General features: G+C 47.1%; 1 protein-coding gene across 2 annotated transcripts; it reads left to right on the top strand.

Annotated features, from left to right (window-relative positions):
• Window positions 1-5,209: 5,209 nt before the first annotated feature.
• Window positions 5,210-22,210, top strand: P2RX5 (purinergic receptor P2X 5). 2 transcript variants are annotated; one of them, XM_088131289.1, is made up of 12 exons: window positions 5,210-5,346; window positions 9,251-9,401; window positions 10,176-10,247; window positions 10,724-10,799; window positions 11,923-12,019; window positions 12,326-12,406; window positions 13,545-13,683; window positions 15,001-15,137; window positions 17,725-17,818; window positions 19,379-19,444; window positions 20,874-20,956; window positions 21,649-22,210. In XM_088131289.1, the coding sequence occupies exons 1-12, from the start codon at window positions 5,210-5,212 to the stop codon at window positions 21,755-21,757; spliced, it is 1,242 nt and encodes a 413-aa protein (XP_087987415.1). In that variant the 3' UTR covers window positions 21,758-22,210. The 2 variants fall into 2 exon arrangements, with proteins under 2 accessions (XP_087987415.1, XP_087987414.1); XM_088131288.1 differs by having other exon boundaries at window positions 21,637-22,210.
• The last annotated feature ends 1,975 nt before the right edge of the window (window positions 22,211-24,185 follow it).

The raw sequence follows: 24,185 nt of genomic DNA, 5'->3' as shown, positions 1-24,185 counted from the left end.
GGAAGGAAGGAAGGACAGGAAAGAAGGAAGGAAGAAAGGACAGACAGGAAGGAAGGAAGGACAGGAAAGAAGGAAGGAAGGACAGACAGGAAGGAAGGAAGGACAGGAAAGAAGGAAGGAAGGACAGACAGGAAGGAAGGAAGGAAGGACAGGAAAGAAGGAAGGAGGGGGAGGAAAGGAGGGGAGGAAATGGCAACTGGAGAGCCTTGATGGGTCCACTCCAACCTCCAGGCCTGGTCTGGCTCCCACCTTGGCTCAGTGTGATTGTGCCAGTTAGGAAACCATGGCAACCGGGACAGACAGACAGAGAGCCCCTGGGTTGCTATGGCGAGGCAGCAACCATTGGGCAGGAAGTTGCATTGACACGGGGCAGAGAGGGAGACATCTGTTATGAACAGGACCGAGTTTTGCTTTTCAAAGACTAACTTGTCAATCATGCCCTACGTTTGCATAGCCCACGGTCCAGTCCCTTAAACTCATGGAGCCTTCCCTGAACATCATCAGGCAGACAGTGATCATCATCTATCATGATCTATAGGCAGTGGCACAACATTCACAAAGCTCTGGTTGGACTGGAAAAATATATCCCGGTCTGCATAATAAGTGATGATCGCCTGCATAAGCCCCCCAACCCTCCAACCCTACGTGAAAATGCCGGGATTGTCACGGGGTGTCTTCTGTGTGCAAAACGGGGGCTTTACCGTCGCTTTTTCTTGGTGAAGCAGACTCTGTGTGAGAATGAGAAAGAGAGAAACGAGACGAGAAAAGCAGCAGCACAGGGGACTGGATAGAGCGGGGTTTCTCACCCTCGGGCATTTTAAGATGGGTGGAGTCCAACTCCCAGAATTCCCCAGCCAGCCGTGAAGTCCACCCATCTTAAAACGCTCAAGGTTGAGAAACACGGGGATAGAGGGTGGGGTTAGGGTTAGGGTTAACCCTAATTCAAACCACTGTGCATTTAACTTGAATTTTGCTGCCATAGGCTCCGTTCTTCTCTATGGCTGGTCCGTAAACCGGGCGCTATTAACCCGGGGACTCCCTTTAAATGCCCGTTTCCCCTCTGGGGTTTTGTGGCTAAATATCCTCTCCACAAGCCGGTTCTTGTCCCCAACCCAGTTACTTCATCAACAAGCCAAGGTCGAGGCTTCCGGCCTCTTCTGCTCAACTAGGCCTAACCCTGCCAGTTGCCACGGCAACCGTCTTCCCTCACGCGGTCCCGTCCCGCCGCTAGCGAGAGCGATGGAGACGGAGGCCGCTGACTCCTCTCGTCCTCCTCGGGTAACCTCCTCAAACATCTGGGGGGGAGAAGACTTTTTTTGCCCCTTTTGCAATCTAAGAGGAAGAATTTTCTCTTTTGGTGGGCTTTTCTCCACCAAATTACTTTATGATCTGGTGCATTTCCAAAGTATGAAAGAGAACTTGGTGGCCGAAGTTCAAATCTAACAATCGCTTTACTTTTGCCTTCTTTGTTTTTTCTGATTTTAGTCTCACAAATAGCACAGAATAGAATAAGTTTATTGTCATTGCACTATTCGCTATACACCAGGTTCATAATGAACTGATTTCTTGCATCAGGAAAGTCCTCCGATGCAGACCCACGAAAGAGGAGGCTTGCGAGGGACCCTGGAGGTCGTCCAGTCCCACCACCGGTCCAGGGCCGGTAGAGACTGTCACGACATCCCCGAGAGAGGGCCGGCCGGCCAGCCTCTATTTCGGTGACGGCGAACCTGCGACACGCGTGTCAAGGGTGACACGCCACCATGTTTTGGGGGATGTGCCAGCGTTCACCAACCCCTGACAACAACTATCTCCCTGCGTTACCACAGAAACTGAGTTTGTTTTACTCGTATTTCGTTTTGGTAATTATTTGACGCCTCTTTCTATAAGACAAAGCGCCAGATTTTATAAAAATGCGTGAATATGGAAAGAATTGTTTCTCTGTTGTTCCGGGGGAAGGTGTGACACTCCAGCAGAGTCAAGATAGGCATTTTCTGAATTTTTGACACGCCGAGCCCAAAAGCTTCGCCTTCCCTGGTCTATTTAAATACTTCCAAAGGAGATGCCACCAGCTTGTGGCTGAACTTATAAATCTGTTCCTGAATCCCACCAGCATAGGCACTCCTGAAATTTAAAACCTGACTCCATCCGCTCCGATTCACACAGACCCCGTGCCCTTTTTTCACCGCTTAACCTCTTTCCTCTGGCTGCATAAACAGGGGGGTGTTTCTGGCCAAGAAGGGGTACCAGGAAGAGGATCCCTCGATCAGAGTTCGGTGATCCCCAAGGCGAAGGGGGTCGCCTTCACCAGCGCCTCGGAGATGGGCAAGAGGATCTGGGACGTGGTGGACTACGTCATGCCCCCGCAGGTACCGGGTTCGGACTTCCCGTGGTCCGACCCTTTTGCTTTCAGAACTGGGTTCACGTCCTCTGCGTTGTCTCCTCCAAACCTCCCGAAACGGGTAGGCCCTAGAAGGCTTGGGCTTCAGGGCCCATCATCCCCAGCCAGGAACTCAATGCTGGAGATGGGGGGGTAGTGGCCCAATCCATTTAAAAGGCCCAGGTTTGGGGAAGGGTGGTGTCCTTTGGACTGGCAGAGGTCCTCTGATAGTTCAGGTAGAGGAGAACAATTTCCAGACATCTCATGAAATCTCACAGATGCCCTCAAGACCACTCCTGGGGACCACTTGGCCACGATAGAGAATTGGTTTGCAGTAACCTTCTTCTGTAATGTCAGCTTCTGAGTCTAGCCTACAACCCTGGGATCCCCTGGTGGTCTCCCATCCCGCTAAATCCAACCCTGCTTAGCTTTTATGGAATCAGCAATGACTAGCCAGGATGTATTAAAACCAACTACTGTATTCCTATTAAAATCCTCCCACCCTCCCACACTGGACATCAGATTTGGGAATATTGGGATTTCAAGGAAAGGGGTGGAGGGATAAACTATGCCCATGGTTTAAATAGAGCTATAATCTCCTTCCTTCCTTCCTTCCTTCCTTCCTTCCTTCCTTCCTTCCTTCCTTCCTTCCTTCCTTCCTTCCTTCCTTCCTTCCTTCCTTCCTTCCTTCCTTCCTTCCTTCCTTCCTTCCTTCCTTCCTTCCTTCCTTCCTTCCTTCCTTCCTTCCTTCCTTCCTTCCTTCCTTCCTTCCTTCCTTCCTTCCTTCCTTCCTTCCTTCCTTCCTTCCTTCGACCCTCCTGTCTCCACTAAATCTCTGTCCTTTGTGCTGTTATCTTCCTTCCTTCCCTGATTCACAAATTCTTACTAACAAAAGGCAACACTTATTTCATTATCTTTCATTCCCAGGTCTCCCCTTGGTGTGACCCTTTCCTTTTTGTAAAGACATTCAAATTCCAAGCGTGACCACGTTACCGTTAAGTATCAGAAAGCCTTGATAGCAGGACGTTTTGTTAAAAGGTAGTTTCTACTCCTTACACAATGGCTCCTCGCTGCGAATTAGGATATTTTTTCTGCAGCTGGCCAACCTTGGCTGAACCTGGAAAGCCAGTCAGGATCAATCCTGGTTAGTGCTTAGATGGGGGACCACTAAGAGTTCCCAGGTCTGCAGAGGTGACGTGGAAATGAAAACCTCACTCCAAATGGCAATGGTAAATTGTGGCTGCGTAATTACCCAGAGAATCACCCTGAGGTGTCTGTGAAATTCAAGGAGCCAGGGGGATTTTCTACCCTTCGCTTCGCTTTCTCGGAGCCCCACCACAACCCTGTGAGGTAGGCTGGCCGAGAGAAAGTGTGTGGCCCAAAGTCACCCAGCGAGTTTCCACGTCGGACACTGGACTCGAACCTGGATCTCATCCAATGTTTTCTGCACTGGGTGACACCAACACAACGCAGCACCGTTATGACCAGCAGCACCGTTCTTTGGGAGCTCTCAAGGGCCTCCAAAACTGTATTGGGCGGGGGGGCTCTCCAGCATGCTGCCTGGGGAATTCTGGGAGTTGAAGTCCACCCATCTTAGAGTCCCTCAGGGCCATTCGTGGTCTCTGCCGCCCTCTAGCGGGCACCTGAGGAACAGCAGCACAGGCGGAACCTTCTCTTCCCTCTCGCGACCTGCCTTCGCCAGCTACCGATGCCGAAATGCGGCACTGGGGCACAGGGATGTCCACGGGCATGGTCAGAAAAGTCAAGATGGTGGCCAGGGCGGTGCGAGGGAAGCGCCACACATGTTTCTCAGTGCTGGGGGTCCCTGGGGAATTCTGGGAGTTGAAGTCCACCCATCTTGAAGTTGCCAAGTTTGAAAAACACTGCTGTAGGCTGACCAAACCCAGAAGGGCATCGAGTGCGTGCAGAGACCCCCAAGTGAAGATGTTTACCCCTCTCCCCATTTCAGCTGTCACTGGATGGACCCTGGTGCTCTCTCTCTTTGGGAGGGGCACTCTGGCTGCTTGCCCTGCTTTTCCCCCACCCATGCCCGCTCAAACATCAAAAGTTTTCCTATTTCCTTTCAGTTCCTTCCCCGGAGTGCCGGATTTTGCCGAACTTTCACATAGATTTTGAGGCTTCTGAGGTCATCCATTCCATCCCTTTGTGGGTTTGGCTCTTCCTTTTTAGCCAGAGCAGGGCCATCTGGGCCGGGGCCGCCTGGGGGCTAATGTGATCGGTTATGACTTGGGAAGCCTCTGGGCAGAATTTGGGGCCCAGATCTGAAGCACCTGTTTGTTCAAAGGGACTTGAGCCCATGCAATCATAGCCTTGCAAAACAGGTGTATTGAGACAGGACTTGCTTGGACCCCAGGCTCTCAATCCAAGCTTGCTCTTCTGAAGCCGCTTGGGGTCCAGGGACTTATTCCCTCGAAGCCTGTCTGAAAATTCGCCCTGAACTTCAGGGCCACCTGCCTGAGGACTGTTCTTGTTTTAATTGTTTCTTTCTCTGTCCTGAACAGCGTTCTTCAGCAGCGCCAATCCACCTTCCAGGCTGGAGCAACCCCATTTGGAGAGGGGTGCGCATGGAAGGAAGGAAGGGTGTTTCCCCCACGTCTCTTCCCCCCGCCTGACCTCCCCAGCTGCAGCCCTGCCTCCCTGCCCAGAGGCAGCAAGCAAGGATGCAGCCAGGAACTGCAGCCGCAACGTGCTAGCAGAGGCTGGTGTTCCCCGCTGGGCACGGCGGGCTGGCTTTTCCCTCTGCACAGCGTTTTCCAGTCCTCCTTCACTGCAGCAGCCTCATGCGCCGCTGATGCTCAGGAACCTGGAAAGATGGGCCAGATCGCTTGGAAAGCCTTATGCTTGTCGCTCTTTGATTATAAAACCGAGAAATACGTCATTGCCAAGAACAAGAAAGTGGGGATTCTCTACCGGGTGGTCCAGCTCTCCATCCTGGGATACATCGTGGGGTAAGAGCATCCCTGTGCTTTATCCTTGCGTGGCAGAACAACTCAGCTTTCAGAAAGATCTTCTCTAGGCTGGGATGGTCGTATCTTTGCAGCTTTACAAAAGAGCTGCTAGAGGGGAAGGAAGGAAAGTGGTGAGAATTTAGGAAAGATCACTATTCATGGAGCCTGGAAAGAGGGAGATTTTTTTCACATCTCCATCGCTTCCTTAGGTGGACTCATCTGCACGCAAACCCTGCTTTGGAAGGTGGGGGCTCTGTCTAGTCGCCATAACGAATAGCTCTGGACCAAGTCTTCGGGCGGTACCTTTCCCCTTTTAATTCAGGACAAACTCAGCCTCAAAAATCTGCATTTTCTGGCCGTGTGAATTAAAGGCGGCTGCTCTTTCTGCCTTTTGCTGCTTTTTGCTCTTCTCTTCACATTCCTCTGTGAATCATCTGCATTTCTCCTCTCGGGAGCCATAGGGTAAGATTGCCCCCATCAGGTTCTTTTGGTGTGCCTAACGCTGAAAAAGCCTCGAGCGACCCTGGAAGAGCTGTAATTTCCTCCTGGAATTGAGATTGGGGTTGTATTGTAAGCAGAGCTCCATAGCTAGGGCGGTTGCTGTTCAGTCTCGGTTTGGAAGAAAGCGTAGAGGTGATCTGGAGGTATTCAGAGGCTGAGGTACTCTGTATCTGCTCAGAAACACTATCCTCTATCTTGGAAATATAGCATCCAGTATTGAGGGATTTCATTAAAGAAGGGAGTTATTAAAGTAGCTTCCTTCTGGAATTGCTTTGTACATCATGTTGTGGATTTGCACTGAATACTGAGTTCATCTAGATCAGTGTTTTTCAAACTTGGCAACTTTAAGATGTGTGGACTTCGACTCCCAGAATTCCCCAGCCAGCATGGCTAAATATTGCCACCGTGCTGCATTTTCAATCTTTTGTATGGTTTCAGTAGTTTTTGTGCGCGATTCTCAAGGTCATACCTCCAACCCTGCGGTGAAGTAAACCGCCTAAAATAGCTGAACAAAGTGAGAGGAAAACATCAACAAAGACTTTAATAAGCTTTGGAGATCTCAGAATCATCTGTAAGGTTGGAGTGTGTGTCACAATGACAAAAGCAGAGTTGTGTTGTTGGAATGTGAGGTTTCGTATATTTGTGCAACGCACGGTGTGTGACCCGGTGCATCATGCTGTCATCCCACAGCTTTTCTCCCCTTGCCCCCAGGGACACCCCCAGGATTTCTTCCACCTGCTTATTCACTCACCTCCTCTGATAAGAATTGCTCAGCTCTGCATGACATCATCTTCGTCATCATCATCAGATTTTTTCTTCCTCCCCTGCATTTTTAAGAAATGTATATTTTGATATGGTTTTAGCTTATTTGTCCTTTCATTATATTTTAATAGTTAAAACCGCTTGGAGGTTGACAATACAGGGAAATTGCTTAGCCTTCTATGGGATAATCGTAATGGTAGTAACGTTTAATTCGCTTTTTAATTCATTAGCTTTCGTTTTGGCCTTCCGTATTTCTGGGGTGTGCTGTTTTCACTCGTAAGCTGCCTTCTGTGTGTACCTGGAAAGTGAGTCCTGCAAACGAGCGGAGAGATGCTACCGGCTTTTAGCCCCCGTGTTCTTGGAACAGAGGACGGCATTATTGAAACATCGGATCAATGAACTGCAACCATAAATGGGACGGGAAGGATCAAAATAGAAAAGCTGGGGTCCCAGTATAATGCAAGCACTTAAGATCAAGGATTAATGAGAGGCTGTCCTGATGCCAAATGCACACAACCTCTTCTCCATTTCATCCCTGCAACAAGGCACAGCAGCACATCTTCCCTTCTCTGTCTCCAACCAGACGAAGAGTGCAGTTGAGCCGGAAAGGTTGCTCACTTGGGAGGCTCCCCATCATTGTTCCTAATAAAGATGCCAGTAATTTAATTTAATGAAAGGGTGTAAAGTTTGGAACAGTGTTTCTCCACCTTGGCAGCTTGAAGATGTGTGGACTTCAAGTCCCAGAATTCCGTCCCAGCTGGCTGGGGAATTCTGGGAGTGGAAGTCCACACGTCGTAAAGTTCTCAAGGTTGAGAAAGGCTGGTTTGGAAGGAGCCATGGAGATAACTGCCCAGTGCAAATATTCTCCACTGTGTACTAGATAGAGACAGCTTTGAAGAAGGAACGCCAGGAGAGTTGAGCAACTATCAACGTAGCTGGGGAAAGAAGAGGAAGTGAGAAAGAAGCTCAGGAAACGCCTGACTTGATGTTATTGGCTCAAGAGGGGCACAGAGAAACTCTGTCAGGCGGTCAGATTTCAGATTTTACCCTTCTTAGTTTTTCTTTTTTTTTAATATGGTACAGAACACAGACCCAAAGACTGCCCTTGTTTTTCCTACACAAAACTGTTTTATCGTGCTAAATGAAACTCCTATCTTATTCTCCTATCTTGCTAATGCTATGAGTTGCCCACCAGGTCTATTATTTAATCTATCCATTTCAATCTCTGTGTTCTATTTCTATGTTAGCACTATGTTTTCTTCTCTGAACTATTCCGTAGCTCCATGTTTCTCAACCTTGGCAACTTGTTAAAGTTGGCCAGTCTCCTTTCCCAAACATCCTTTCCACTCCTTTAGAGACTTGCAAATGGGTTTTTCTCTCCCCCCCACCCCGCCCCGCACTCCCAGTCCTCTGTTTCTGGAGCTGGTTTGGGGAGCTCTGCACTTGCACTGTGCCATCGCGGGCTTCGTTCAGTTTGCAAGTTTTTGCAGGTTTGCAGACTCTAGTCAGGTTCCTTTCCTCCCCATCTCTCAGCGCTCTTGCAGGTCCCAGAACTGAGAGTTTCTCCTGCTGTCAGAAGACTAGCGCGGGTTAGAGTTTCTCTTTCCCGCCGTCTTCCTGGCATAACTCCTTTCTTTGACGTGTCCATGCGCAGGCTTGCTTTCAGCTCCCTTTTTATAAAACGAACTCTCCCACAAAGGAGAGGAGGGGGCTGCTTTAACCCCCTTTTCCAGGGAGTACCAAAACCCTAGATCCCAGGAAGAAAAACGGGCTGCTCACTCCAGGTGGTGAGTTCGCTCTTCCACAAGCCTAGTGCAATAAATGATTCTGCCCTAGTGCAAAAATAAAAGTGAAGTTCCAGGAGTTCTCGCTCCCTAAGCTGGCCTACGTCAAAGGCATCCCCAACAGATCACCATCCAGTCTTGCTTGAAACAGCTGCAGAAAGAGAGTCCGACCCCTGTTGAGCTCTCTGTTCCACCCCTGAAGAGCTGTTGTGTCAGGAAAGTCCTCCGATGCAGAACCACGAAATATGAGGCTTGCGAGGGACCCTGGAGGTCGTCCAGTCCCACCACCGGTCCAGGGCCGGTAGAGACTGTCACGACATCCCCGAGAGAGGGCCGGCCGGCCAGCCCCTATTTCGGGGACGGCGAACATGCGACACGCGTGTCAAGGGTGACACGCCACAATGTTTTGGGGGATGTGCCAGCGTTCACCAACCCCTGACAAGAACTATCTACCGGGGTTACCACAGAAACTGAGTTTGTTTTACTCGTATTTCGTTTTGGTAATTATTTGACGCCTCTTTCTATAAGACAAAGCGCCAGATTTTTTAAAAATATGTGAATATGGAAAGAATTGTTTCTCTGTTGTTCCGGGGGTAGGTGTGACATGCCAGCAGAGTCAAGATAGGCATTTTCTGAATTTTTGACATGCCAAGCCCAAAAGCTTCGCCGTCCCTGGTCTATTTAAGTACTTCCAAAGGAGATGCCACCAGCTTGCGGCTGAACTTATAAATCTGTTCCTGAATCCCACCAAAATAGGCACTCCTGAAATTTAAAACCTGACTAAATCCACTCCGATTCACACTGACCCCGTGCCCTTTTTTCACCACTTAACCTCTTTCCTCTGGCTGCATAAACAGGTGGGTCTTTCTGGTCAAGAAGGGGTACCAGGAAGTGGATCCCTCGATCCAGAGTTCGGTGATCACCAAGGTGAAGGGGGTCGCCTTCACCAACACCTCGGAGATGGGCAAGAGGATCTGGGACGTGGTGGACTACGTCATGCCCCCGCAGGTACCGGGCTGACTTCCGTGGTCCGACCCTTTTGCTGCCAGAACCCGATTCACCTGCTCTGCATTGTCTCCTCCAAACCTCCCGAAACGGGTAGGCCCTAGAAGGCTTGGGGTTCAGGGCCCATCATCCCCAGCCAGGAACTCAGTGCTGGAGATGGGGTGGTAGGGGCCCAATCCATTTAAAAGGCCCAGGTTTGGGGAAGGGTGGTGTCCTTTGGACTGGCAGAGCTTCTCTGATAGTTCAGGTAGAGGAGAACAATTTCCAGACTTCTCATGAAATGTCAGAGATGCCCTCAAGACCACTCCTGGTGACTTCTTGGCCACGATAGAGAATTGGTTTGCAGTAACCTTCTTCTGTAATGTCAGCTTCTGAGTCTAGCCTACAACCCTGGGATCCCCTGGTGGTCTCCCATCCAGCTAAATCCAACCTGCTTAGCTTTTATGGAATCAGCAATGACTAGCCAGGATGTATTAAAACCAACTGCTATATACCTATTCAAATCCCCCCACCCTCCCACATCGGACATCAGCTTTGGGAATATTGTGATTTCAAGGAAAGATCTCAGGGTGGAAGGATTTTTTTCACACACTGCTCATGGTTTAAAAAGAGCTATAATCCTTCCTTCCTTCCTTCCTTCCTTCCTTCCTTCCTTCCTTCCTTCCTTCCTTCCTTCCTTCCTTCCTTCCTTCCTTCCTCCCTCCCTCCCTCCCTCCCTCCCTCTTTGTCTAGCAAAATTCTGAAACTGTCTTTTTCTAATTCTTTCCCCCATCTTAGGGCGAAAGTGTTTTTTTTATCATGACCAATTTGATCATCACCCCCAACCAGCGGCAAGATACCTGCGCTGAGGTATGACGGGATTAAAATGGACAAGGGCAGCATGTGTGTAAGGACTGTGTGCAAGTAAAGGAGTGAGTGTGCAAGCAATCTTAAAGAAGATTCTGATACTCTCGTGCAGAGTTTCTCAAACTTAGCGACTCTAAGATGTGGGACTTCAACTCCCAGAATTCCCCACCCAACATGCTTTAAGACGTGGAACTTCAATTCCCAGGATTCCCCCCATCTTAAAGCATGCAGGCTGGGGGATTCTGGGAGTTGAAGTCCACCCACCTTACAGTGGCCAAGCTTGAGAAACACTGGGCTAAACAAACCCCGTTCCTTTAATGGTTTTTCATGGGAAGAAGGCCACATGGAGCGTCATGCTTCGACCGCCTTCTCTCTTGCATCTCGGTCAGTTTAAAGATTCTTCTGAAAGAAAGCCGGTTGGCTTCCAGTCTTGAATTCAGTTTTTGGGATGAAGACTCCGTCCTTTCCTTCTCTTCCAGAACCCAGGCATTCCAGATGCTTTGTGTTACCGTGACCAAGACTGCACTCCAGGAGAATCAGTGATATCCGGCAATGGTATAATTGCTGTTATTACTGTTGTCGCCCTTTATGGAACTAATGTGTCACCCACTGCATTCAGTCATGGCGGCTTAGATGTGCAAGATTAAAACATCAGTGTAAGCAATGCCACGTTCATGATGATTAGAGACGATAAAACCTTTCTAACGAGATTAAAAACTCCAAAGAAATGTCTAATAAAATCGAGCAACATCTCTAAATAATGTAACGATTTAAAATCAATCCCTTGAGGGTCCCCCACGTTCATATTATAAGGTAGAAGGATAATTAACAGCCAAGGCTTGGAGACCCTCCGGAATTCAGTGGGGCTTAAAAGTTTGCGAACGCTTTTGAATTTTCAGTATACTTTTGCCACACACAAATCTGTAGCTTTGGACCACTTTCCTCCACCAATAAAGGAACAAGCATAATGTTTTTGACTCATTTGTTTAACTGGGTTCTCTCCATCTGCTAGTAGGACTTGTGTGGAGAACAGAAGACATTTTAGGTCAAATTTCGGCAGAAATGCTGATAATTTAAAAGGGTTCACAAACTTTTAAGCACCGCTGAAATTCAGTGTTTCGTGCAGCATTTCCCAACCTCACCAACTTTAAGATGGGTGGAGTTCAACTCCCAGAATTCCCCAGCCAGTATAGGTATCTGCTCTTTTCTTTTTTTTTTTGGTAAATCTTTTCAAGGAATTGATTTTGAATTTGTATGCTGGGGGTGGGCATTCTAGAGTTTATTTTACTTTTATGGACCCCCACCCAAAGGTGTTGGGAATTTTTCCTTCTCTTTTTAAATGCACCTTCATCAAAATGAATGAACACAGCCAAGAGATTCCGTGCAGGATAATTTTTAAGGTACTCTTTTCATGATAGCCTCCGCCATTACATAGTGGCATCTGAAGAGGAGTCAAAAAAGTCAAAATGGGGGTTACAACTGTGTGACTGAAACCCTACCTGTTTGCTATATGCATCATGTTTGGTTGTGACTGCCATCTTGACCTTTTTGACCTCACCTCATCCACAGTCATGCCTGTCATTATCACTCTTCCGAAACCCACCTGAAAATGATTCCAGCGAGCCACAAAATTACCGTCTGGCTGACATTTTTCTCATCATCTTGTTTGCTCCTACAGGGATCAAGACCGGGCTGTGTATAAAAATCGGGAACAACATCAGCGGGACGTGTGAAATACTAGCTTGGTGTCCGGTGGAGAAGAAAGACAGACCAGAGTTGGTTGCCCTGAATTTTTTACAAAAAAAAATTGGGTAGAAGCTGAGCATTTGAATCCCAGAATTGGGAGGCTCCCTCGAGGTCATCTAGTCAACCCCTTCCCCAGGGCAGGAACTCGAATGAAAGACCCCTAAGAAAGGGGTCCCCAGTCTCCGCTTGAACCCCTGCGTCCCTCATTCCACTGTCACTTGGAAACGATAGATCCATACCGGATTCCCCCTTTTGGCAGATGTACCTAAAATACAGTTTGGTTCTACTCAAGGACGAAAGAATTCAGTTAACCAATGTACTTATTTCCTTTTAAGATCAGCTCTTCTGGCCAATGCTGAGAATTTCACGGTTTACATCAAGAACACCATTCGCTTCCCCAGGTTTAATTTTTCCAAGTAAGTCTTTTTTTTCTTCTTTGCTTCTTTTTGTCGTTTCCACCCCATTAGAGGAGAGGTTCTGCCTTGGAGGAGAGTCTTGGGAGAAAAAGGAGGACGATGCTCAGCGATATGTGGACCAAGAGTTATGACAGAGGGGAATAAGGAAAGGAGAGGAAAAAGGATTTCAGCTTTTGCAGGACGCTCCATTTCAGCGCTGCTGGGAGTGGAGTGTGCTGACCCAGGACTGAAATTCTCAGGGGTGTGTTCCATGGTTCAACTTACTTTTTAGTTAGATTTAGAAGGCCGCCCAACTCCCTAAGACTCTGGGCAGCATGCAAGATTAACATTATAAAAACAGTGAAAAAGTGAAAAAGAACAACGTGCCCCAGGACAAACATTCTTACTGACAGTTGAAGTCCTGTACGTGACGCAGCCCCCACCTAACCCAACGTCTGGGAAACAGACCAGCTTTCAAGGACTTCTTAAACATCACCAGGATGGGAACCGGACGGATCCCGCTTCTTTCACAGCCACAAGCTACCTTATTTTTAATGCTCCTTTAAATACCTATTTTGAATAGTCCTTTAAATGGCTAAATATCCTCAGGGGCACAGCAGTGATGTGCAGACATCTCCACGGCGTGGTGCCAGCCAGCAACTTTGAGCTTTCTGGATGTATTGTGTGCACCGTGTGTGACTGGTATCCTAAATCCGTTGCAGAATCGGCACACAATTCCTTTTCACTTACCGTATAGACTGACAGATCAGCCAAGCATTTTAGGTGCCAAAATGCACCCCAAAAATCAGGTTCCAAAATCAGGGTAACCAAAATACCATAAAAATGCGCCTTTTGTTTTCATGATCTGGCTGAAAATTCGAGGGTCTGCTTCTAAAAATCTATACAGTATTACTCTTTTTAAAGTACCCGTATTTCCAGGATATACTGGCGGATAAGTTGATCCGTGTATAAGGAGACCCTTGGATTTTTAACCAAAACAGCAGGATGTAATTGACTCATGTGCCTGTGAGTAGGTGTTATAACGGGATGTGATACTGTGGTCAGTTACGACAGTGAGGGAGCCTACGTTGCTCTCGGACACTGCATTTTTGCATGACCAGGTTTCTGAACTTCTCACTTCCCTGCCTCTCTGACGCAGAACCAACGTTCTTGACACCAAAGACGATGCCTATCTGAAAACATGTCGCTATGGAGCAGAGCAACCTTACTGCCCCATCTTCTCGCTGGGGAAGCTGGTCAGCTGGGCCGGGAGCAGCTTTCAGGAGATGGCATCAGAGGTATGAAAGAACTAGGGCCACTCCTTCCTTCAGGTGGTGGTCCCTCCTACAGTGATGAAGGATGAAGAGGTGCAGCAGGGTCTCCCTTCCCAGTGGAGGAGCCTCATGGACTTCCATTTTCTGGGAAGGACTATCTCCCCACTGTGGAGCTTTAATGGGACCTTCAGACGTGGCTTGGAGGGAGCTGAGATGGCAGAGGTGGGGTTTGGTTGAGGAGACTTGTGGTCATCAAGTGAAACCCTGCAGCAATTCTGATTCGCACCCTCTTCTTTTTGAACCAGGACCCTGCTCTGATTATTTTATTAATTCATGTCAATTGAGATGGCCACCCTGCGCCCTCTCTCAAGGTGACACTAGGTGGCGAAGAAAACAATAAAAATAATCGTAGACACTTCTGCCACGTTACCCTCTCTTTCCACCCCTCCTGTCTCCCGCTGTTGACGGAGTGGAGTGATCTGTGATCTGTGACCAGCTCTGGACTCTGCTTGAGGGAGGGGTTGGAGTGGAGGAGGGGGCTGGTTTGGAAGGGTAGTGAATGATGTGGATGGAAATGGATGGTTGATAAGTCACAGCAGTGGCCTATCCCAAGTGCTGAATGCCATATGCAGGAGCAGCTGGAGAAGTGACTATGGTTGTGGAGGAACAAGGACACAGATGCATGTGGCTGGTTGCCATGACTTGGGAAGAGGAAGGTGTGAGTTGGGGGGAATTTGAGGGGGAAATGAGGGCAGGAAGTTCCATCAAGATTATGATGGGCAGAAGGAAATATGGCAAGAAGCCTAGAGTGGGCCATTTGCTGAGATGGTGGGACCGAGCTTAGACCTGTCCTGCTCTCCAGTCTTCAAAACACATCCCCAGAGTCAGGTTATTGGGTCTTTGATAGTGGAACCAGTGACCCCCAAAGGGGATGGATCCCCCTCTGAACACTGGATACATTTGAGCAAAAGCTGGACAGCTCTTGCCCAGCAATATTTAATCAGAAATTCTGCATTGGAGCTGGAGGTCGCACTCCTTTACCCCTATTAACTCTAGGACTCTTTATTTCTAGAAAGCAAAGTGGGAAGGACCTTGGCAATATTTTGCTCCTCAGAAGCAAGATTGGCATTACTTGGAAAATATGCACTGCTTTGAGTGAAAGCCACATGCCTCCTCAAAACTTTGCCCTGTCCAGTGGTGCCCTTTGGCACCAAAATATTTAGGATAGGCCCTGGACACAGTGTGCCAACTCTGGTTAGTCTCCCAGGGCTTTTGAGGGAAAAGAGCTTCTTGATCTTCTGCTGAAGCTGAAGAAAACCTTTGTCTGTTTCTTTTATTCAGGGTGGCGTGATCGGAATTCAGATCGAATGGGACTGCAATTTAGATCAAGCACCGTCGGAATGCAACCCTCACTATTCTTTCAGTCGGCTAGATAACAAGTTTGCGGAGAAGTCCATCTCCTCTGGATACAATTTCAGGTAATGGAGAAGGAAGTGTTTGGCCGAAGCGTTCTCAGCCTGCAACTTCTGCAGTTCAGTCTCTCAGTAATTCCTTCAGTGGCCGAGTCTGGACGGGGTGATTGACCAGGTCAGCTACTAACCAAGTCAATTCGCTAAACCTTGTGAGTCAGCTGGGCCCAGTCACAGATTTTCTCCAGGACAACCTGTCCCCAACCTGGTCCTTCAGGTCTTCCAGTGGTGCACCCATTGCTGCTTTCGCTGGTCATCCTTTCGTGTCCTGGCTTCAGCAGTGGGAGAAAATGCCCTTGCAACTGGCAGACAAAATGTGGGCACAGTGTGGGCACTTGGGGGTGAGGCTTGCAGAGGTCCTGGGCGAGAGAACACGCACTGTGGAGGGAGCTTGGTCAAAAGGCAGCGAGGAGGGGAAAATGGTGGGAATCATGAGCAGAGTTGGAACAGAGCGATTGGAGCAGAGCATTTGCAACGAGGCTTGTGAAGGTGTCCAGAAGCTTGTGTAATGGTATGTGGGAAGGACCCTGGGAGAGGGGCAAAGAGATGCTGCTTAGGGAATCGTCAGATAAGAGACAGCTTATCCCTCAGCTGCATAAAGGGCAGAGAAAGAGGCTCAGGAGGGACCCTCCCTGGTTTCTCAGGCTGTAAAGGAGACGGTGGGAGATTTGCACTTTAGACTTGCAAGATTCTCTTAACATAGCCTCACAATAAAGTAGAATTAGCTCATCTGGCCATGTTTCCTGTCTGGTCTACCTGGAAGGCTAACACTTGTCAGGAGAGGTGGCAGCAAACAGGTGGGGGAGGCAACAGAAGAGGAGTTGGGAAGCAGGCAGAAGAGTGTGTGTGCACACGGCCTCTTACTAGAGGCGGAGGAAAAGATGTAATCCGGGTCAGATGGTTCGTAGTCAAATACCACACAATGTCTTGAAAAGTACTGAGGGGAGAGCCAGAGACTTGGTCAGGAACATGCTGAAGTCGAAAACGTAGCAGGGGTCAAGAGCAGGAGTACACAAAGCACAAAGCCACACACCGAAGTTGCTTCCAGTCCCTGCACCGCTGAAATCCTCTCCCTGCTGAGCGTGCACAGCCGAGGCTTTCCTGGATCAGCGATTGCCAAGGAGGCACCCGGCTCGCTTGCAGAGTCAGCATCTTGCCGCTTGCTCGCGAGGCACTTATTGGACAGGTGCAGGATGCTCAGGTGCGGGGGGCGGGGCTGTTGGCTAAAGAAGGATCAGCACTGGCTGAGGAGGGAGCTGAGAGGGTGTCAGTGTTGGAATCTGTGGCTAGTGGAGCCTGATCCGCCCTCGTCCTGGAGCCTGGCTCTGAGGTCACGACACGCCCTCTTCTTCTCTTTCCTCCCATCTTTCCCAGCATTGCAGATTTCTCAAGCACGCTGGGTCTTTACAGAAAGTGTCCAGCATATGATATTTGGAGCCTGGTCACTGGTGCTTCGAGGGAGAACTCTGGGTTGATTTCTTTGATGATCCATTGATTCATTTTCTTGGCTGTCCATGGTTTTCTCAGGAGTCTTCTCCAACCCCAAAGTTCAAAAGTGTCAATTCTGTTCCTCTCCTGCTTCTTCAGAGTCCAACTTTCGCTTCCATAAAGTGTCATAGGGTATATCATTGCTTGTACTTCTCTGATCTTTGTAGGTATAGACCAATGTTTCTCAATCTTGACAAGTTTAAGATGTGTGGACTTCAACTCCCAGAATTCCCCAGCCAGCATGGGGAATTCTTAAAGTTCTACATCTTAAAGTTGCCAAGATTGAGAAACCTGCATAAAGTGATCCTCCACCTCCAGCATCTTCCTATATCACTGCTGCCCAACATAGGTGCCTGCTTGGGGGGAATTTGAACTTGGCACCATCATAAAAAGAAAATCCTACCATTAACCTTAACCCTGAATTTGGCAAATATAAATACTGACGATGCATCCATCTGTAAAGGTTCTAGAGTAGTTTATTTATTTATTTATTAAATTTATATGCTTTATTTGCATCTTTAACATTTCCAAAATTTTTAATAATGGAAATTTCATGCAAGAGTGGGGCTCCTTCCTTATTAGACATTGTTAGTCCTAAGGTAGTATTTATATATATATATAAAACCAATGAATTAATTATTAATTGATAAGAAACGGGAAGGAAAAGGAAAGGGGCATAGAATCAAAATGCAGGACCCAAAGCAAATAATCCAGACTCACAGGAGCCGTCTTCACCATACCAAATGTATTTTATTTATTTATATATAAAATATATATATATAGCTGTCTATCTCCCAAGAAGTGACTCTGGGCCGTGTACAACAAAGATATAAAACAAGAAAACAAATCTAAAAAAATCATTATTCGAAAGCATTCTTAAAATGCTTCTTCCATAATCTTGGCAGCAATTACAAGGATGTCCGCAGGGTGTGGTTAAAAAAAAAAATTAAAGGTGGTGAACACTGAAGTAGATGGATGTAAAGTCAAATCTTACAGAAGTCTTAATCGTTGCACGAAAGGCAAATCACCTTCATGGCTTCAGTCAGAGGGTAAGTCTGCAATGATTCTGCTTGGAAAAAGAAATCACGCCACATTTTCTGGTTTTCAGATTTGCCAAGTATTACCGAAGCGCAACAGATGTCGATTTCCGAACGTTGATCAAGGCCTACGGGATCCGCTTTGATATTATGGTGAATGGCAAGGTGATGTCCGGCACAGCTAGGGAAAACGCAGATCCTCTTCTTGGCCTGAGACCTCAGCTGACTGCTCAGTGCTGGGCGGGGAATGAGATGCCCTAACAGTCCCTGGGAGAAACATGGCCTTGAGGATATGGTCAAAAAGACGGGTATCCAGAGGGTCTGGGCAACAAAGTCAAGTTGGCAGCCGCAACAGTGCAGTCAGAGTGCTGTGCATCCTGGGTGTGATGCACATAAAAAGGAACAAAGCTTCAGTCACACTGTTGTGGCCGCCATCTTGTTGACTTTTTTGACCATACCCTCTGGATGCTCTTGCTTGTGAGTAAAATACAGCTCGCAGAAAGTCTCAGAATGACCACAGACCCTTTATGAACTTCTTACCCTTCTCTCCAGAGGCCCATCAAGTAAAGGGAATAACATTCTGATCTTTGATCAGTGGCTCAGAAATTAGAGCAAGATTTTCAAAGAGCATCTATAGGTTGTCCTCAGTTAACAACCACTCGTTCAGCAACCCTTCAAAATTATGATGGTGCTGAACAAGGGGGACTTATGACTGGTCCTCGAAGTTCCAGCCGTCCCAGTGTCCATCCAATTGCGATCTGAGTGCTTGGCAACTGGCTCACACGTGCAACGGTTGCAGTGTCCCACGGTCACAGGATCACCATTTGCAGCCTTGCCTGCCAGCTTCCTGCAAGCAGAGTCAGTGGAGAAGCTAGCAGGGAAGGTCGCAAGTTGCTCCTGCTGCTTTTTCTCGCCACACTACCCTCTCCCCAGCCTGCACATGCTCACACAGCACTGCACCACCACCCCTGCCTCACTCCACAATACTCACCTGCCCTCCGGCCTACTTGTGAGCCACCAGGCCTTGCAACTTCCAGCCGGCTTTGCTTGTGGGAAGCTGGCAGAAAGTTGCAAGTCACTATCATGTGGGGTCCTCACTTAACGACCTGCAAATTTTGCTTAGCAACAGCAACTGGGGACTGCCAGGATTGCTGTCACTAAGCGGCACGGTCACATGACGTCACATTTAAGACCGCACTACTTAGCGACTGAAATTCCAGTCCCAATTATCATCGTTAAGCGAGGAATACTGTACCTGTAATTTTGAGTGAAGGCTGGATCTCAAACTCAGCAATGAACCCCCAAGACCCAAACATGTCAGGATGACTTAAAACAGAGACCTGCATTTAAAGAGTTGGGTGCCACATGGGACCTTGAGTAGTGTGCTGGGGGCCAGGACAAATATTAGAGATGATTTAGCCTTTCATTGTAATGCCAGTTACAATAAATGCAGCAACTTTGATTCAGCTTAGGCTGGTTAGGTGTGGTAGCCTAAGTGTGACTACTATTAAATATTATTGAACTATTGAAAATAAGATAGTAAAATACTATTAAATATTACTTTACTGTTACTAAAGAGTTGGGGCCACTTTTCTAAGAGTTTTGGAATCATCACCGGCCACCTTGTTTTGGCTTAAAAGGAAAAGGGCTTCAAAATAACACAAAGCTTGAAACCCAGAGCCGTGTTCCTCTGACCAAATTCACTCTTTTTGCATTTCCTTTCAGGCGGGGAAATTTAACATCATTCCAACGGTAATCAACGTGGGATCCAGTCTTGCTCTGATGGGAGTGGTAGGTCAATCGCTGGGGATGGAAGCAGGCAATTGCTGGATTATTTCTGTATTTCCAACACGGGTCACCCTTCAGCCCCCTCCGGACTCTGAGCAGGGCGCTTCTCGGTCAGAGCAAAAGAGTCACAGAGAATTGCAGGGGGGCGATCAATGCAACAGAGTCAAAAAGCGGTTAGAGCAGTGTTTCCCAACCTTGGGAACTTTAAGATGTGTGGACTTCAACTCCCAGAATTCCCCAGCCAGCCTTGCTGGCTGGGGAATTCTGGGTGTTGAAGTCCACACATCTTAAAGTTCCCAAGGTTGGGAAACCCTAAATTAGAGGAAATAGGGATGTTTAACCGGTAGAAGATTGTGGGGAGATAGGATAGCAGCCATCAGATATCTCAAGGGTGGTCATGTAGGGGAGGGAAGGGGCTGGTTCTCGATTGCCCTAGAGGGCAGGATCACAACCCATGAGCTGAAACTACAGCGAAGTAGATTCAGGTTAGATATTAGGTGGAATTACATGACACTAAGAACAGTCAGCTACTGAAATAGGTTGCCCAGTGCTGAGAAGTGAGTCTTGAACTTGTCTTAAGCCATGCCCTTAAGACTCTAGTCCTCAAGAGACTTAGGGATGTGGAGCGTCAGCCACTACAGAAGGGATGGTTCCAGCCTCTGCTCAAAGGCCCCCAAGGAAGGGAAACCGACCCCTTCGTGAGGCAGCTGGAGCCGGGATCTTCAGACAGAGGCTAGCTAGTCACTGGACTGAAACACTTTAGCAAAATTCTGCGCTGAGCAGGGGTTGGACGAGTTGACCTTGGTGGTCCCTTCCAAGATCATGATTCCAAGGAGGGAAGAAAGGGAAGGCCAGACCCTGAAGAGACATGGAGATTCATATTGTTTTAAACTACATGTGGCTGATCTACACAGTTTTGGTCTGTCACCTCTGGAATGTCTTTCCCACCTAGGCTTGGTGAACTCCAACTGTTGTCTCCTTCTCCTTCTCCTTCTCCTTCTCCTCCTTCTCCCTTCCTCCTCCTCTTCTTCTCCCCCCTCTCCCCCTCCCTCCCTCCCTTTTCCTCCCTCCTTTCCTTCTCCTCTCTGGGTAAGTCCCCTCCCCCTTATTTTAAGTATTCAGTGGAAAAAACATGTGCATTTTTACTTGGAAGTAACTCATTAGAGCTTCTTCCTACCTCGGCCTCATGCAGCCCTCTGAATGTGCTGGGATTTCAATTCCCAGCCAGAAGAGTTTTTTCTTACCGTGACCTACAATCATACCTTATCTTAAACTGCTCTGAGAGTTTGGGGCTTTAAAAGTATGTCAAACAAAAACTAAACAGAATAAGCATGCAACTGCAAATAAGAAACCTTTTTTTAAAAGTTATTGTTAACATGTGGAATTCCACGGTGCTCATATGGAATTGTTTATACCACTCCACCCCATCCAGGGTGCATTTCTCTGCGACTTGGTGCTGCTGTACCTTCTCCAAAAGAGCAATTTTTACAGAGGGAAAAAATATGAGGAAGTGAGGTATGTTGCATGCAGCTGCAAAGCATTCTGTATTGACCGAGATTTATTATTAATAGCTTCCAGCCTTGCAGGAAATCTTTCCACCTGGACTTTTCTATAATGCGGCTTCTAAATCTGTCTTCCCCAAACTAGCGCCCTCTTAGCAGGCAATGACGCGCTGCTGGATGGGTTATTGGGTTGAGTTCTACCATATCTGACAACCAAGGGCCTCAACTAAGCTTCTGTGAGCTCCCTTGCCCTCCGTGAACCCAAGGGCTTCCTCAAACACAGCCCATTATCAGTATTCCCCAGAGCTCCATATTACTGATATTGGGGGAGAAATGTTTTTCTGGCTTATAAAAATCCATTGTAAATGTATTGGGTCACCAAAAAGACCCCACCCAAAGTCCCTGGCTTTATTCGGACAAAATAGGGTGTACAAACCTATCGATGTGGTTGCTAAGAGTCGACACTGACTTGATGGCATATCATCAATCAAAGTGTGTAAACCTTCCAGATGTTGTGGAAAGCAGAGAACAGGGAAGGAAGTCCTCAAATTACAGATCTTTCAGTCTTGTGGCCGGCCTCAAGGTGGAGATGTGTCTCTCAAAACGACGGGATCTAGATCACAGGAGCCTTGGGTAATCTAAAAAACCCTGGGACGCTTACTAGTTTTCATGACTTTCTTTTTCCTCATGTAGGTCAAACACCAGGAAATCTTTACCAGAAAGTACTATCAATGGGAACCAGAGCGGGAACCAAAGTGTAGACTCTTTGTCACAGTTGAACCAGCTTGGACAGCTACAGACGGTTGAGACCTAAAGCTGATACCTTTTCTGGAGACCACCCTCCACAAAGGCATCAGCTGGGAGGGAAACCACCGATTACAGAAGCTGGAGGAAGGGATTATTTTCAGCTTCTTATGGCCTTGTTTTTTTGATACCTGAGCCAAGGTTATCTACACATCGCAGGATTTTAACTTTTTTTAGATCAAACCAAATGCCAGAGAAGCGTAAGTACCGTAGTTGCATGGCGGAGATCAAGGTCTCTACGTGGCATCTGCATCACCATTTTGAACACAGCGGTTCTTCTTAGCCTGTCAAATTTATGATTTGAGAGCACAGCTTGTCTGTGTTTTCTATGGAAGGAATAACCACACTCCAGGCATCTTGTTTGAAGTTATGTCAGTATTTCTTGAGGAACCCAACGAATCGGTAAGATTTTAATCACCTGCTTCCCATTCCACTATTCTTTTCGGATCCCTTCCTGCAAATTGACAAGCCTGTGGGATTATGAATTCTGAATGAATTCTTGCAAGGTGGGTAAACAACTCTCCACCATCCGCCCAACTAATGAAGTCTAGCTCACGACGGACACGTCTAGCACTTCGGATTGGTCATCTGCATGCTTCAAATGTCCACTTCATGGAAAGAAGAGACTGGATTTTATCTTTCTGCCTATTGTACGAAATGTACACAGAACCCACATCTTGTTTTATGACCTGTATACAGATGGAAATTGCAGGAATTAAATCAGAATGTTACACAGAGAACCCTAAGTCATATTCCTGATGGCTGCTTCCCCAGGAATCTCTGTGCATTAAAAAAAAAAGAGGAGGGGTTGGGAAAAAAATTATGATTTATAGTTTTGATGATTAGGAAAGATAAATAATAGAAAAAAGAGAGGGTTTTTCTGTAACCATAGAGTAAGAAATAATTTTGTATTTGTACTTATAATTGCTGTAAAGACAATCGGAAGCTACTTCTTTCATTCTTTCTTTTTGCACTTTTGGCTTTTTCTTTTTTCCTGTCTTTGTTTTCTTTATATTAGTTCTTGCTAGTTTTTATCTTTTAAAATTTCTTAATAAAAATTACATGAAAAAATTGGTTTTTTAACTGATGTCTCACACTGCTAGGGATTAATTTCACTAGCCTGTGATTTAACACCCATAAATGGAAACAGATTAGTCAGGTATCTTGCTGACACTAATAGACTAGTGTCAAAATCCCTAGCAGTGTGAGGCACCAGTTAAATGGAACTGGGATTTCCAAAGAGAGGGCCGCTCCCATCCTGCTGAGTGAGTCATGCAAACACACCCAACAGTTGATCAGGACAAGCTAGATTTGGACTATTTCAAGAGAGGATGTGCTCTTGGTTCAACTGATTTCCCAAAGGCAGCCTTTCAAGTGAAGTTCTACCCCTTCTGTTTTACAAAAACCAAGAAACTGTGGACTTTGGGGTTTGTAAGAGCCCAACATCCTATCTAGGACGTTTAAATATTTTAAATTCAGAATGCTACCAAATATTTGATCCTGATTGCTCTTGTTTCCTTTCCCTGACAATCTCTGTGGGCGATCTCACTCCGCTCAAGCATCAGCTTGTGAATAAGATGACACCTTGATGCTACGTGCAATGGAAGGATGTCCACAGAATCTGGTATACAAAAATCCTAACCAGTTTGAGCCTGCTAAGTAATACCGCCGAAGACAACGTGAAACAAATTGCCAGCATTTTTGCTGTGCCAAACAGAATTCCTGAGAAAGGGAGTACATTTCAGCCCTGCTGAAAACATTTACCAAAAAAAAAAAAGGCATTTTTGCTTAGCACTAATTGCACAAGACACTGAGAATTACTGCAAAATGCTATATATATATGTGTGTGTGTGTGTGTGCATGTATGCGCGCGCACACACACACCTGACAGGATACATTATGAAAAGAAAAAGCAAAAGAAAGCTTTCAATCTGAAGCTATTACCAGGGAAAGCTAGAACTCCGTCAGGGCCAAAGCTGTGACTCAAAGTTTTTGTAAGCTTTACCAAAAAAAAAAAAAAAAGCTGTTCAGGGACTGCTATGCTTTGTAGGTATAATTAGAAAAACAAGGAGCACACCAAGAGAATAAAGTAGGCCTCCAAGATTCAGGGAGCGACTGCCAACGCCAAACTAAAAGGATGTAGACCAGTGTTTCTCAACCTCAGCCGCCTTAAGATGGGTGGACCTCAACTCCCAGAATTCCCCAGCCAGCCATGCTGGCTGGGGAATTCTGGGAGTTGAAGTCCACCCATCTTAAGGCGGCTGAGGTTGAGAAACATTGATGCAGACCAAAGCCTGCACTCTCTTTGCCAAGACACAGGAGCAATAAATGCAAACAGGAGATTGTGACAAAAGCGGATTTTACAGGGAGAGAATATCTTCCCTTGATTTATTTTACAAAGGTAGGGGTGAAGAAGCATTGGATCCAGCAGCTGCTTC

Source organism: Python bivittatus, unplaced genomic scaffold (assembly GCF_059951505.1).
Source record: "Python bivittatus isolate LINGU-HERP-01145 unplaced genomic scaffold, Pbiv_v1 ctg000940_np1212, whole genome shotgun sequence".
Taxonomy (NCBI): Eukaryota; Metazoa; Chordata; class Lepidosauria; order Squamata; family Pythonidae; genus Python; species Python bivittatus.
This window is presented reverse-complemented; position numbering and strand designations above follow the sequence as displayed.